This window comes from Pieris napi, chromosome 5 (genome assembly GCF_905475465.1).
Source record: "Pieris napi chromosome 5, ilPieNapi1.2, whole genome shotgun sequence".
In the NCBI taxonomy this organism is placed as follows: Eukaryota; Metazoa; Arthropoda; class Insecta; order Lepidoptera; family Pieridae; genus Pieris; species Pieris napi.
The window spans coordinates 12,436,800-12,451,554 of NC_062238.1; the positions used below are offsets into that span (position 1 = coordinate 12,436,800).

At 32.4% G+C, this 14,755-nt stretch overlaps 2 protein-coding genes across 4 annotated transcripts; one reads left to right on the forward strand and one right to left on the reverse strand.

The window, feature by feature from the left end:
- Positions 1-1,492: 1,492 nt before the first annotated feature.
- Positions 1,493-3,993, reverse strand: LOC125049886 (C-factor). The gene is made up of 5 exons (XM_047649397.1): positions 3,862-3,993; positions 3,383-3,434; positions 3,091-3,281; positions 2,151-2,300; positions 1,493-2,058 (listed from the first exon to the last, which is right to left on the reverse strand). Exons 1-5 carry the CDS (start codon positions 3,976-3,978, stop codon positions 1,834-1,836), a joined length of 735 nt encoding a protein of 244 aa, XP_047505353.1. The 5' UTR covers positions 3,979-3,993; the 3' UTR covers positions 1,493-1,833.
- On the forward strand, positions 3,628-14,584 carry LOC125049867 (thioredoxin reductase 1, mitochondrial). 3 transcript variants are annotated; one of them, XM_047649367.1, is made up of 9 exons: positions 3,628-3,837; positions 4,664-4,720; positions 4,961-5,181; positions 9,214-9,574; positions 10,250-10,478; positions 11,460-11,547; positions 11,938-12,188; positions 13,181-13,372; positions 13,666-14,584. In XM_047649367.1, exons 1-9 carry the CDS (start codon positions 3,825-3,827, stop codon positions 13,793-13,795), a joined length of 1,542 nt encoding a protein of 513 aa, XP_047505323.1. In that variant the 5' UTR covers positions 3,628-3,824; the 3' UTR covers positions 13,796-14,584. The 3 variants fall into 3 exon arrangements, with proteins under 3 accessions (XP_047505323.1, XP_047505324.1, XP_047505322.1); XM_047649368.1 differs by lacking the exon at positions 4,664-4,720; XM_047649366.1 differs by lacking the exons at positions 3,628-3,837; positions 4,664-4,720 and adding an exon at positions 4,073-4,192.
- The last annotated feature ends 171 nt before the right edge of the window (positions 14,585-14,755 follow it).

The following is a 14,755-nucleotide window of genomic DNA, read 5'->3' on the forward strand; positions in this document are numbered from 1 at the left end:
GGGTAAATTCCATATTGGTTGACTTTAACGCAGAATCTTAAAGTGCAAATTACTCTCCTAATAGGTCCATATTTAATATTTTTCTAATTCTAAATGGTATGTAATACCACGAATACAATGCTGATAAAATATAATAAGATTCAGTCCGGTTTGTAACGAAAACCTTACTCATATATGATTCATAAGCTTTCAAGGCCGAGTTTTAAATCGATAGTATGTATTATTAAAATAGTGTTGAATAATAAAAATACGGATTTTCGTAACAGACCTAATGTGTTTGATAACAACATATAGGAAAATATTTTATATTACACACACAATAACATAATGATAACTTAATAGATATCACTACTGCTACATAATCCATAAATATAATAAATATTCCGAATTCTCTGTGAGCAACGAAATGCAAAATATGTTCAATCATTTACATGTCAAGAGTAACAAACATCCATAATTTTATCTATAAAGTTAAATAATCCAGTTACAAAAATAATAATATTAAATAAAGGACACTCCAAAGAGTATACTAATTTATGAAAACTATTCAGACAATATTGAGTAGGTATTGTGATTTCAAAAGAGCACTGACAATGTCAACGTATTTTAACCGATCTCTATGGAAGCTCGTCATTATTAATATTAAATTATTTAAAGTGTGTTAATATGTCCAATCTTCCTAACTTTATAGAACTTTGTCCTCATAAAAGTACATGTAGCAGATTCGGTATGTCTAAAGTAATTAAGTTTCTACATTTGTAAAATGCAATTTTCCATAGGTATCCCTTATTAGTATAAATTACATCTTCTTTAATCACTAGTCTACGCTTAGCACTACTCTTGCAACTTATGTGGAACGTTTTATATTTTATTACATTCCTTCAGGCGCTTTTTTTACGTATACTTGTTTTCAACAAAACATAATCTAGATGATACTATATAAAAGCACGTATGTACGTACAATTCAGTTGTGAATTGTATATAATATATTATAAATGAAACTTAGATAATTAATTAGTCAACTGGTAAAAGTTAATCTATTAAAATTAAGTCACTTTTCTATTTTAGTAAACCTAGATTTGCGGCCTGTTTTTTTTATTTTATTTCTTAAGAAATTCCATATGACTAAAATTTGTTTCATATTAGGTTATTCAAGCAACGAATAATTTATAGGCTGACCAAAATGGTGTTTTGTTATTTTTCATTAATAATTTTTGTCCGTTTCTATAAGACATGAAATATATTGTAGAATTGATCTTTACAACGAAATTAACAGCGATATTCAAAATATTTTAGACTAATAAACTGAAAGGAAGTAAAACATCAAAGCGACTGCCTATGCCTGTCATTTTATTTCTAAAAAAAAATAGTTTTACAATTTTCAAGAACGCCGTTTTGATTGATTGGTTTATCGACTACCTAAACTGTGGTTTGCCTAGGGTTTTCTTTAGGGGCAAAGGGTGATATGAAATTAGTTTTGTAAACATTGGAATAAATGCGCATTTATATTCTTTATTGAAATATGTACCATTTCTTGTCTGACGAGTTTATCTCGTCTGACTTCTAATTTGTCTGGTTACAGGAAATACGCATCCTAATTTAACTGTCCATGCAGCAATAATAAAAGAAACAATAAAACCTCTTTGGGAGGGTAAGTAAGCTTTTTGCTTTTAACACAAGAGGTACATTTAAAATAATTCTAAGATAATTCACATCTGAAATGAAAGTATACCAAAGAATATATATTATTTTTTAAACAATAAGAAAAGACACCGTAAAGAAAGTTATGACATATTATATTGTACTTTTCCTCGAATTTCCGCAAATATTCCATTACCATGGCAACTCGGAGCCATCATATTGAAAGAATTTTCCAGTGTCTTTCTCACTTAAATTGTCGATGGTTTTAAAGATGCCCGAAACGCTCGTATCAACATCGAGAGGTGCATTTTTACCACCCATGTCGGTTTTGACCCACCCTGGGTGTATAGAAGCAACAAGAATTTCGTCTTTCTTTAGGTCAATACTCATAGATTTGGTTGCTGCATTTAAAGCTGCCTGAAATTGTGAATCCAAATAATTAAATCACGTCTGAAAGTTTAATTTTTTTTTACACTGGTTAATACATATTATCATTTTCTTTGCATTACCTTTGAACATCTGTATGGATAGAAACCACCTTGGTCATTTTGAGCTATGGATCCTAAAATTGAGCTCATGTTAATAACCGCAGCTTTTTGTGCTCCAACGGGTTCAGCAGAATTGGTTACCGCTGCTTGTCTTAATAATGGAACCAAGGCCTAAAAAATGCATTACAAATTTGTCATAACTTAACACTTCGATAGATTTGAACCAGATGTTTTTGAAGTGAAACTTCTTTATCGGGGTTGGAAAACAATTTTGTGTAACATTTTTTCGTTACGCGTCACATTTTTCCGTTACGCGCCATCTTTTGAAGTGAAACTTCTTTATCGACGTATGGGAGAAATTTTGTAGCAGGTTACGCGCCATGTTGCTTTTTGAAGCCAAACTTCTTTATCGGCGTTGGAAAAAAATTTACACACATTTGTCACATTTTTCGGTTACGCGCCATCTTTTTCTTGTCTACCACGGTTGATCCGAAGAGATTCGAAGCCATTAGTAACAAAAATATATAATAACGATAACAATGATAGTAATACTAATAATTCTATTACAATTAATGAAATTCTTTAATAATCTTAGTACTACATAGTAGTACAGTAATAAGTTAAAATGAAATAATTGTATTTGTATTCATGTCTATGATAATAAAAGCCTTTTGTTAAACTTTATCTAATTTAACTTTATTTAACCAATTTCTGTAAAGTTGCATATAGTAGATCATTTTTCGAAAAATAAGGTCATAAAGAAGTTTCACTTCTTACGTGTGTACACCTAGTACACGCACACATTTTTTTTATAACATTTGTTGGACTAATTATTAGCGTTTGTATGATATAGACAATATCTTTCTGAGGTAAAAAAACATAAGGATCAGAGAAAATATGAAATGTATAAAAAGGTTACTTTCGTATTTGACATTTAAAAATGATATATACCTAGTCTTACCTTAGTAAGTAAAATTGGTGCGATTGTATTAACCGTAAGATTTTCCAAAAGCTGATCTGCTTTTACTAGATTCAGTTTAGTGAATCGTGTGCTCACCCCAGCGTTGTTTATCAATACGTTGAGACCACGGTCTCCTACAACTTTTTTTATTTGCATAGCTACATCATCTAATGTTTCGTAGTTTGTTACATCTAAAATATTTAATTCCTTGATAATTTTGAGTGATTATGATACATGATGCAATTCATAACTATTATTTAGTATTCAGTCGGTCATAAAATGAATACATTACCTAACGTCAATATGTGTAGTTTCTTATGTTCATGAGAAAATGACTTGAGTTCCTGCAAGGTAAGAAATTGTTATAATGTTGACCAAAGCGCATTAGTACCCTTAATATTTGCCAACTAGTTATAGATGTTGATTTTTATAACATCCATTTTTATTCCAAATTGTCTCGAACCCTGTAACTGCAATGTCATCCTAGCGTATACAAAGAGTACAGAGGAGTAACGTCATCAACATGACGAATTTGACAAGTCATCGTTATTAAGCCGAGTGTTGCCTACATAAATCGCTCGTCTTTTGCATTTGCCTCCCTTCTCTTTTTACAATTTTATCTTGGAATTGTTCTGTTAAATATTACTACGCACTTCGGCTTCGACAGTTTAAAAAGATTTCAAGTGTAATATAAACGTGACTAAGTGTTAAGGTGAATATTAAAGTGAAAGAACATGGCACCAATAGGTAAGTCTTAAAATTAGTACTTACCTCTGAAACATTGCGACAGGTTGCGAAGACATTTTCTACTTTACTGTTTTTGAGTAGATATTTTACCATTCCATAGCCTAAGCCTCTGTTTGCACCAGTTACTAAAACAGATTTCATCGTGAAGTAGTTCTTTTCAATAATTTAATGACGTGTGGAACTTAGGTTATCGTGTTTCTGGATCGACCTCTTTGAATATAATTTTCCTGTCATTTACAAAATTTGTACTACGTCAAAATGACAATTTTTAATAAATTTGTGAGGATACGTAATTTTATAAGGCCATATAATGGGGCCGGTAGTTTTGTTGTGTTGGCGAAGCGGACGTTTTCTAGTAAGTTCATTAAAATCCCTTAGCCTTGAAGTAATTTTCTGAGTAGGTATAACATAACCTCATGCAATGTCAGTGTTTCACAATAATTAGCAACTATTTAGAGTACATAAGTAATATTGACAAAACGTATATGAATTTCTAAATTTTAGAAAAGAAAAGAATTTCGTTTGAATGATGTTCCTAAACATTTTTATACAAATATTGTCTCTTGAATAGAATTTAGCTAGAACTTAGCTTAAAGCTTTCAAGTTGAAAAGTTGAACAATAGGTTTAAAATTATAGTACTAATTAAAAACCATTGTAGAGACCAAACCAAATTTCTAGTAAGCGCACAGCTATGGGATGTTTTTTTAAATTAAACTGTACTTTGCATTAGAATCACAATTAATTTAAATATAACTTATGAAATTTCAACCAATTTCTGTTTCTTTTTAATATATAGCTGAAAGATTTGCTTTATTTATTGAATAGGTTGGATATGTTGTAGGCGTAGCCCAAATTCAGTTCTATCATTAACTGAACAACCAGGTACAATTTGGTTATGGTGATATTGTATTGTTTTGTTTGTCTAAACAATATTGCCTCATGTTCATGTTTCAGTCAAATATCTCTGTACTTACAGTGGTTCATATATGTCATATGAAAATAAGTGATATAAATTATGAACTTGGTTGTAATATAAATTAAAAAACTTACAATTTTTGATATTTACTTGGATTTCTTATTACAATCTATAGTAAATTTTAATTGGTGCTTGGGATATTGTAGATGGGGCATTTGACTATGATTTGGTGGTGATTGGTGGAGGTTCAGGGGGTTTGGCATGTGCCAAGGAAGCAGTAAACCAAGGTGCGCGAGTAGCTGTATTAGACTATGTAACTCCGTCACCACAAGGAACCAAGTGGGGCCTTGGGGGGACATGTGTGAATGTTGGATGTATTCCAAAGAAGTTGATGCACCAAGCAGCAATACTAGGAGAAAGTATACATGTAAGTTCTATTACAATTTTATTCTAATATTTATTAGTTTTAGGGTATGTTTTAAACATTGAAGATATTGAGGATATACATATTTCTTATAATATAACAGTCTCTGTTTACTCTGGATATAAACTTCTAGACTTTTTTTTAAATAAAACAACACTGCAATTATTTCTATTAAGCAATGCTCTGCAGCAAAAATGACAAAGGTCAATTCAGTTTCTTGTAGACAGACAAATTTTCTCTTATCTCACACATATGTTTTAATTTTCAAAGGGCTTGACCAAGGTGTTATGTAATGTAGAAAATGCTATGATAATAGAGATTAAGTGTGCTGCAGATAATATAAAATTGATAAATGTTATTGAGATATTTTTTTGATAAACATTCTGGTTTTAAGCAATAATTTAATTTTTTTTTTTTAAAAGCGTTAATTTATGTAGAATATATGTAACCCTTATATATTTGGATATTATATTAACTATTTATAGAACTTGTATATGGTTTATAAACCTGTTTTCTATATATTACTTTCATTCCTGATTATAACATTTGATTATAGAGATTGGTAAGTGTTCCTGACACCCCCACCATCAAAACCTTCCCGATTCCTTCCTGTTCCTGGATAACAAGTCGGTAATATTATAAATATGTATTAGTATAAGTAAATAAATACATAATTTTGTTACAACTATAAATGAGACTACATATTATTGTGATCAACTTCTAACCCTAATATCATATATTAATTTTGAATAAAATATTACATTTAAATCTAAACCAACAATTATATTTTTATATAGATATAATAAAGCCATTAAGAATATTACGTAACTCTGAGATAATTATGTTTCCTTTTAGTGATTATTGTATTGTTAAATATGCTCTTTGTCTTTCGATGAAATTCATTCACTTATTTCTAATTGTTGACTTTATCCTATATAATAGTTTTATATTATCTTAATAATTCTAAATTCAAAAGGTATTTCACATACTGTCTGATATAGGATAATATTCAGAAACAACACCTAGCGGTAAGTGTTTATTATATGACTCCCTGAATATTACCCTTAGATGTTCCTATAGATGTTCTATATGGTTTTTGGCACTACGATCGCGTGTCCTAGAAACCACACTGTATCTATATTGCCGTGTCATACTAATTTGATGTTATCGTGTCGAGGTACAGTAGAATAATCAATATAATCAAGGTATGTTTTGATGTCATGAAATAGTTATTGTTGCTTTTTTTAATAAAAGAATTATGTGCTTTGATAAGAAATAAGTACATAGAATTTTGGATTTACTGTTTTGATAGAATAGTGAATACATTTTTACGATCTCTTTAAATCAAACTTTCAAATCATTTTAACTTTACCAAGTCAATATTTATGAAAGTATTTTATATTTGCAGAAAAATATAGTATGTCAAAAAAAGAACATAACTATAATATTCGTAATAAAGACAAAATTAGTGCGCCAAACATGGCTGTATAAAACGAGTAATTCTTTCCAAAGTATACGTTTTTTTAAATTATAGATATAAATCTACTCTGCTTTATTAAGAATACCTTCCATTGACAATATTTTACGAACCTTGTAATAGATAGACACATAAATGGTTTTAATTTACAATGAATGAATCATATTTGTGCTATTTTTAAAATATGCAAGTCATAGCGACTAATATTTTATCTTATGCTAAATTCTTTGAATAAACAACAGAAAGATAATTGTGACCTTCATAGATCAGTTGGGGAAGGAAATTTATTCTAATTAAACGCTACGATATTGGTGTAATAGAAAAACAATAAAAATTAAGTTAGTTTTAGTCAGCAGCTGATTGATTCGTGATGCCAACCGCTACCAAATGTTAACCTTAAGACCAACTTCGATGGATCGCTCGATTAAAAACCCCTAGTGTTTGTTGTACACTTGGTCTAAGAGGTAATTTCAAATATCCATCAAAAATACATTCAAGTAGTATTAAATAGCTGTTGTATTGATCTTGGAGTATTATAGCCTTTTTGGTATTTTTGGAGTTTATATTTGGTTTAGTTTATTGGTTGGGTTCGAGGCCTAATATTTAAAAAAAACTTGAATAAAGTATCCTCTAAATAAATCAAATCCCCTAACAAACCCCTGGCCATCTTAATTCTACCTAAATTCATCACTGCAGTAATGTTAGTTTTTCACACCATTGAGACTTTTCCAGAAATAGCAATGTTTAGGCCGCACCAGGGAGTTCAATTAACTAATATACTGCTGTTCTGTTAACTAAAACTACGTGGAACTATCATGACATTTAAGTATAACGTATGTGTATACGTAATATCTATTTATAATCATATTTTAAGGATATATGGAGTTAGTTTCCGTATCTCAGTTGCGTTGGGCTTAACCCGGTGAGCTCGGACAGACTTCTATTTCAGAATTTATTAGCCTACATCATTAGTCGTAATGTTAAACAATATCATGAGGTTCAAGCCACGCAGATCCATTGAATACCATTTCCCTTGATGCAGCAATCGTAAAAACTATGTACGTAAGCTATGCTTGTATTTTATTATGTACAAGGTTTGATGATATTATTATTGTGTAAACACGTCACACGAAACCTGCACTGTGGACGCCCACAGCCCTACCTAGAATATGCAGTATTAGTCAAGCAGGCGGAGGAATTTCAGCGTCTGTTTATAGTTTTCCAAACAAGGAGGTGTTACTTTTGGCCGTTGTAAAACTTACCATGTATTATCCTTTGCGAGCAAGTGTTAACTGCTCAAATCTGGATTGAACTGAACCGAAGATTCCAATCCCATAGTCGGTTTAGTGGGAGAAATAAAACACATGTACTCTGTACAAACTTGCTACGATAATAACTTGTATTGAAAAGAAGGTTGCCATCAATGTGGTTTCACAAACCACACAGTTTATATTAACATATGCGCACGACATTGCTAATTACTAAAGCTATGCAATTTCCAAATCGTTAATACGTCTTGACCGATTCTTATGAAATTTTATATCCATATTTAGTAAGTCGGACAATCGGCTACTATCCCAAATGTTTAAAAAAAAAAATTGTTTTTATTTATATATATATGCATACAAAAATACATTTTTTTATTATTGTAGATAGTTATTTTTATTGAATTATAAAAAAATCCTAGAATTAATATACATCGCACAACAAACGCTGGGTCAGCAAGTGTTACTATCGAAAAGTATAATACGTCTAATAATTGCAGTGTTGTTTTCCTTGTTAACATTCCTTAATTAACTTATTCAATAGGAATATTATATATTTATAGAATTTCCGCTTTTGAATAGAATAATAATTATGGTGATAATTCAACATTTACTTGAATGACTCACGGCTGACTATGATGACGTAAAAGGAAAAATATATTTATTTATTAAATTGTACCACATCATACATAGTACTAAATCTGAATAGTAGGTATTATTGAAAGCAGTGGCGTAACAATAGCGTGGCAAGGCTGGCAAAATGCCACGAGCCCACGACCCAAGAGGGCCCCTGATCAAGAGATATTATGTTCTATGGATGAATATGAAGTCTCAAATACGCATTGGACTAGCGTGGGGACTACAGACCATTCCCTCTCGCCTAAAGGCCGATTTACATTATCTTAGTGTTTAGGAGAGTGCTTTAGGATAGTACTTTAGTTGAAACATGTAAACGCTACTTGCTTTAGTAAACGCTACGCTAAAGAACTTGCCTTTCAAGTTGTACTAAACCACTCTCCTAAACACTAAGATAATGTAAATCGGCCTTAAGAGAGGAGGTCTATGGCCATTAGTGGGGCATATACAACATGTAATTGAGTACGCTGAAAATCTCGAAGTTTATTAAAATTAAACTGAGTACAACGTGTCGATTTTTACTGATAGGGCCCCATCAAAAGAATTTGCCACGGGCCCCAGATGGTATAGTTACGCCACTGATTGAAAGTAATGTGAAATTATTGTATCCCAGCCAATACCTATATACAAAGTAAACAGTATTTTTTTAAATTCCAGGAAGCCGTAGCATACGGTTGGCAGGTCCCAGCATTAGATCAGATCAAAATAAACTGGACAGCACTCACCGAATCAGTACAAAATCACATTAAATCCGTCAACTGGGTAACCAGAGTTGACCTTCGGGATAAGAAAATTGACTATATCAATGGCTTGGGTGAATTTAAGGATCCGCATACAGTTGTCGCGACGATGAAGAACGGTAGCAAGAAAGAATTGACTGCAAAGAATGTTGTGATAGCGGTGGGGGGACGGCCTCATTACCCAGATATTCCCGGCGCAGTGGAATATTGTATAAGCAGTGACGATATATTCAGCTTGGGACACCCCCCTGGCAAAACATTGGTGATTGGAGCTGGATGTAAGTTTCTTTTATTTCCTGAACTAAATAATCCTTTTCAGAGAGTATGGCATAGAGAATAGAGCGATTTTGGGACACTAAATTGAAATCGAAGCGAACTAAATTGCTTCCTCGGTTCGCCGATATATCGGCATCGGCGATATTTTAATTGCCGATACAACGATACTTTTCAAATTTCGCGCTTTAAAAAAGTAATGTAAACGCGCATCTTATTTGATCTAGTTCAACCCACGGACTATCTATGCCCGGAGAATCCGTTTCCGAATCCGTTTTGTGTACTCCAATTTGCTAGACACTTAAGTTGTCTTTTAACTGCTATCGGGCGTAGTATTTTTTCGATACCAAATTATATAAATTACACAATTACAAAATTTTTATCTATGTTAGTTTTAATTATTAACAGATATTTATTTTATTTAATATACATAATTGTTATTCTTAATTTTAAAATTTCTATAAGAGTATCGCCATCGGCATCATATCGTAAAAAATGCGTATCGATGCATCCCTAGTTTAAATGTAGGCCCACAGTTAAACACTTCCTTCAGAAAAATATCGTTAAATATCAATGGTTGGTTGTACTACAAGGACACAATAAAAACTAATACAATAAAATATTTTTTTTATCATACTTCATTGTTGTTTCGATTATTTATTTTTAACTTATATTTTCAGACATCGGTCTCGAGTGCGCCGGCTTCCTCAACTCCCTTGGTTTCCCGGCAACAGTGTTGATCCGTTCGGTACCTCTGCGTGGTTTTGATCAGCAAATGGCTTCGATGGTCACAAATGAGATGGAGATGAAGGGAGTCCAGTTCCACCACAAGTGCATACCTGTCTCAGTTGAGAAACTGGAGACTGGACAGCTGAAGGCAAAGTGGCTGAATACCGAGACACAGAAGGAGTGAGTAGTATTGAGTGAACTCGTTTTGTTATTAGATTGAAAGTTTCTATATATATATGATATATATATATATATATATATGTTCTATTATATCAATATTCTATTGTTAGCGGACTAACGCCATCTTGTAGCAGAAACCTATATAAAGCGTGGCAACACCGGCGTTGACTCACTTTTATTTCGAGACTTCGTGCGGAACGGACTTTTTACTAACCTAACCTCAGCAGATTTTAAAAGTCTTAAATACCTACACGTTCTAATCTTTTGTGTTACCTAATATTATATTACCTAGATAATTCCTACAGTCATAAACAAAGAATTAAATTAATCCTTCTCCTAATAATAATAATATTAAGCCTCATTTATTCCATCATCCAATCACAGATATCAGATATACACAATTTTATACAGAAATATTTATTTTATTTTCCAAGGAACTCGTAGAGTATAATATGCTATATAGCCCTCCCCCAACTGGCTACATCTGTCTCTATCTTTAGCATTTTTTTCCATATCTTCTCTACCACCTTCTTTAAGCTCGTCAGACTACCGTGCGAAGAGGGCGATCTCTCTTTCTTTTCCCTTTTTTTCTCCTAATAGTACCAATGAATTTTCTTTTATTACCGAGTGAAAAATGATGTAAGCAAGTACACAACCTACATCCTTTTTAGCTTTTTACATGTGTCCCTGATACCTCCTTTAATAAAAAATACCCGTACAGGTTAATCATTCTTCACAAAATATATGTCATTCATGAAACAAAAACCGGAACTGTTACTATTGGTTTCATAATTAATCAAGGCTAATATGCATTTTTCCCATAGCCATTAAGTCGTCGCGAGACTCATAAAATAGCCTAAGGTTTTTAGCAAATCGACAATAAAGCTTGGGAAGGAAGTTTGGTTTACTTCAAATTCTCAACTTCGCCATAATATTTAAAAAAAAAATCTCAACTTCAGCTCATAAATGATGATTTTTCAGGAGCGAAGATGTGTTCGACACAGTACTGATGGCAACAGGACGGTATGCACTCACCAAACAACTCAACTTGGATGCAGCTGGAGTTTCAGTAAGTACATTTTATTTTGACTGAAAACATTCTTTTCTGTATATAACAAAGTTGCAGGGGTCTATGTAGATAGATATTCCATCCAATATCATATGATGCAAATTTTTTAACATGTTTGAACCCCTGATCCACTTAATTTAGCTTCATCATTGATGAGTTCTATACAATTCTAATCTATTGTTTTTATTTACTTTTTATTATTTAAATATTAATTATTATTTTTTCATTTTTACTATTCTTTCACTATTAAATTTACATTTTTCTTTAGATAAATTATGTATATGTTAAAATTTTTGTACAATTTTTTAATTCTTATCTTCATTTGTATCTATTTAATTATTTTCAGTATAAATTGAATATTTATTCATAAAATATTATAAAAATTTTCAGACTTTATCAACAAACGGAAAAATCGTAGCTGACACGGAACAAACAAACATACCACACGTATATGCAGTCGGTGACGTGTTGGAAGGTAGACCCGAGCTGACTCCGGTGGCCATTCATGCCGGAAAACTGTTGGCGAAGAGAATGTTCGCAGGGGGAAACCAGCAGATGGATTATGAGAATGTGGCCACCACTATCTTCACTCCGCTCGAGTATGGATGTGTGGGACTTAGTGAGGAAACCGCTGTGCAAAGGTATATTATCCTTGAATTTAAAACTAGCTGAACCGGCTAACTTTGTTCCGCCTAACAGTTTAATATGGTTTTAACTTTAGTTATTCTTAATTATTTCATTAAGGATTACCTTGTTACTAAACAATAATACAATTTTAAATACTAAAATATTTTATTCCCTGCTATTGCGAAAGAAAAATGGCAATTTTACACATTAGGCTTTTTCTCTCTAGCAAATATTGCGATACTGTATGTTAAAGCATTTTCTGATGAGGTAACACATGTCTTCGATCAAGATCAAAGCTTGGTTATGCATTTCCTCATTCACCACAAGATCGGAATTTCTTGAACTGACACTAATTCGATGTAAAATTATGCGTAGTTTTGTCAACAGATGGCACCACTTGCTGTTTGCATTCGTAAAATTAATTAATTTATTGTTATTCGATAACTTATCCGATATTTTAATACTAATTCTGCTATTCGGAGCGGAGAAGAATCCACCAAAATAAAGATAACTAACATCGGTCCAGCCGATCTTGAGTTATAAGTGGTGTAACTAACGCGACTTTGTTTTATATATTTAGATAAAGTTTGTATGAACGCGATGACCTCCAATACTCTGAACATATTTTTTAATAATAAATATTGTGAGGAAAGGTTTATGTATATGGTTTTATAAATTAACTAATATTTACGAGTATATAATTATTGAAGAAATCGCAAAAAGTTTCAAAATCGACTTCGTTATCTAACCTTTCTTTGATAAAAGTCTTTCAAGACTTGAATCTTGAATTAGTAATTTTATAGCTAAGCTGCATGTTTTATGGTGGTATTGTGAAATGATACTTCAATAAGAGTGCAATTAGACTAACTTTTGTGAATAATTGGGTTAGATTTATATGAGAAACTAATACTAATATGTTTAGGCACATATTTAGCGGATTTTTTTTAACAAATTGAGTTCATATATAAAAAACTAGAAATTATGAAGAAAATAAACTGTTTTACAGATTCGGAGCTGACAACCTGGAGATATACCACGCGTATTACAAGCCCACCGAGTTCTTCATTCCCCAACGGAACATTCGCAATTGCTATTTGAAGGCCGTGGCCTTGAGGGAGGCCCCGCAGCGCATTCTAGGGCTCCACTTCGTGGGCCCCGTGGCTGGAGAGGTCATCCAGGGCTTCGCCGCAGCTGTCAAGTGAGTGTTTTGGAACTTGAATAGCTGGACAGAAACCGAACACTCAAACATGAGCTGCTGACTGAATATAGAGAGATGTTAAAAAAAAAACCAAAGTTTCTATATCTACAAAGCCTTTAAATTAATGTAATATTCATAAAGCAAGTACTATATATACATAAAAGTTACTTAAATGTCTATCTATTATATTTAATCTATATTTTTATTTAAATCAAATGTTATGCATCTATTTGATTATACCTCAATAAAAAATTAAAGATAACATATGAAAATAAATATTATTTATATTTCAGGTGTGGTATAACAATGGAGCAATTAATGAACACAGTGGGAATCCACCCAACTGTAGCCGAAGAGTTTACTCGGCTTAACATCACCAAGAGGTCTGGCAAGGACCCCAACCCCGCTTCTTGTTGCAGTTAAATCAGATAGTAATCTAGATGAACATAATTGTGGACGGACATAATTGGGGATAGACATAATTGTGGTCGGACATAATTGTGGTCGGACATAATTGTGGGCGGACATAATTGTGGACGGACATAATTGTGGACGGACATAATTATGGACGGACATAATTGTGGACGGACATAATTGTGGTCGGACATCATTGTGGGCGGACATAATTGTGGACGGACATAATTATGGACGGACATAATTGTGGGCGGACATAATTGTGGTCGGACATAATTGTGGGCGGACATAATTGTGGACGGACATAATTATGGACGGACATAATTGTGGACGGACATAATTGTAGACGGTCATAATTGTTGTCGGACATAATTGTTTACATCTCCGCTATGCACATATGCTTTGTGAACATTGCTTTAATACCTCACTCAAAAAATCCGTCTTCGTAGTTAAAAAATAATTTCTCGAGTGTAATATCAGGGTTTTTATTGGTTCAAGAACAAGCTTAATTCAAACAAATTATTTACTATTTATTAATAAGTACATACACAAAGCGGGCATTTATAATTTATTGAACTTTTGGGTGCTCACCTCTCTTGCCTGTTTAATGTACAAAAAAGAACAGTTCAAATTGCAATTAAATGTCATTTTCAATGAATTAGTGACGTTTGTAAGTTTTCACATTCACCCAGTATTATTGTTTTCATTGTTAGTACATTCCGGCGTACGCGCCGAATAACCGAACGTAATTATTTGTTATATTATTGTAATAATTCTTAATAAAGTGATATATTTGTATGTTTTGTTATTTGATTTCTTTGTGAGCTTCAGCATAACGCAGTCAATGCTTGTTAGCGAAGTTAGTTGTGTCGAATCTCAGCGAATTAACTGTTTCATGGTAGGCATAGAAGACTCTTATTGCTTTAGGAAATCTGATATCGTCACTGGCTAATGATAACCTCGTATGTC

Coding starts and splice junctions, on each gene's coding strand:
- LOC125049886 (XM_047649397.1), bottom strand. CDS start 3,978: ATGAAATCTGTTTTAGTAACTGGTGCAAACAGAGGCTTAGGCTATGGA. Junction 3,435..3,861: donor CCTGTCGCAATGTTTCAGAG/GTAAGTACTAAT, acceptor CTTACCTTGCAG/GAACTCAAGTCATTTTCTCA. Junction 3,282..3,382: donor ACTACACATATTGACGTTAG/GTAATGTATTCA, acceptor TAAATATTTTAG/ATGTAACAAACTACGAAACA.
- LOC125049867 (XM_047649366.1), top strand. CDS start 4,096: ATGACAATTTTTAATAAATTTGTGAGGATACGTAATTTTATAAGGCCA. Junction 5,182..9,213: donor TACTAGGAGAAAGTATACAT/GTAAGTTCTATT, acceptor TTTAAATTCCAG/GAAGCCGTAGCATACGGTTG. Junction 11,548..11,937: donor TGGATGCAGCTGGAGTTTCA/GTAAGTACATTT, acceptor AAAAATTTTCAG/ACTTTATCAACAAACGGAAA.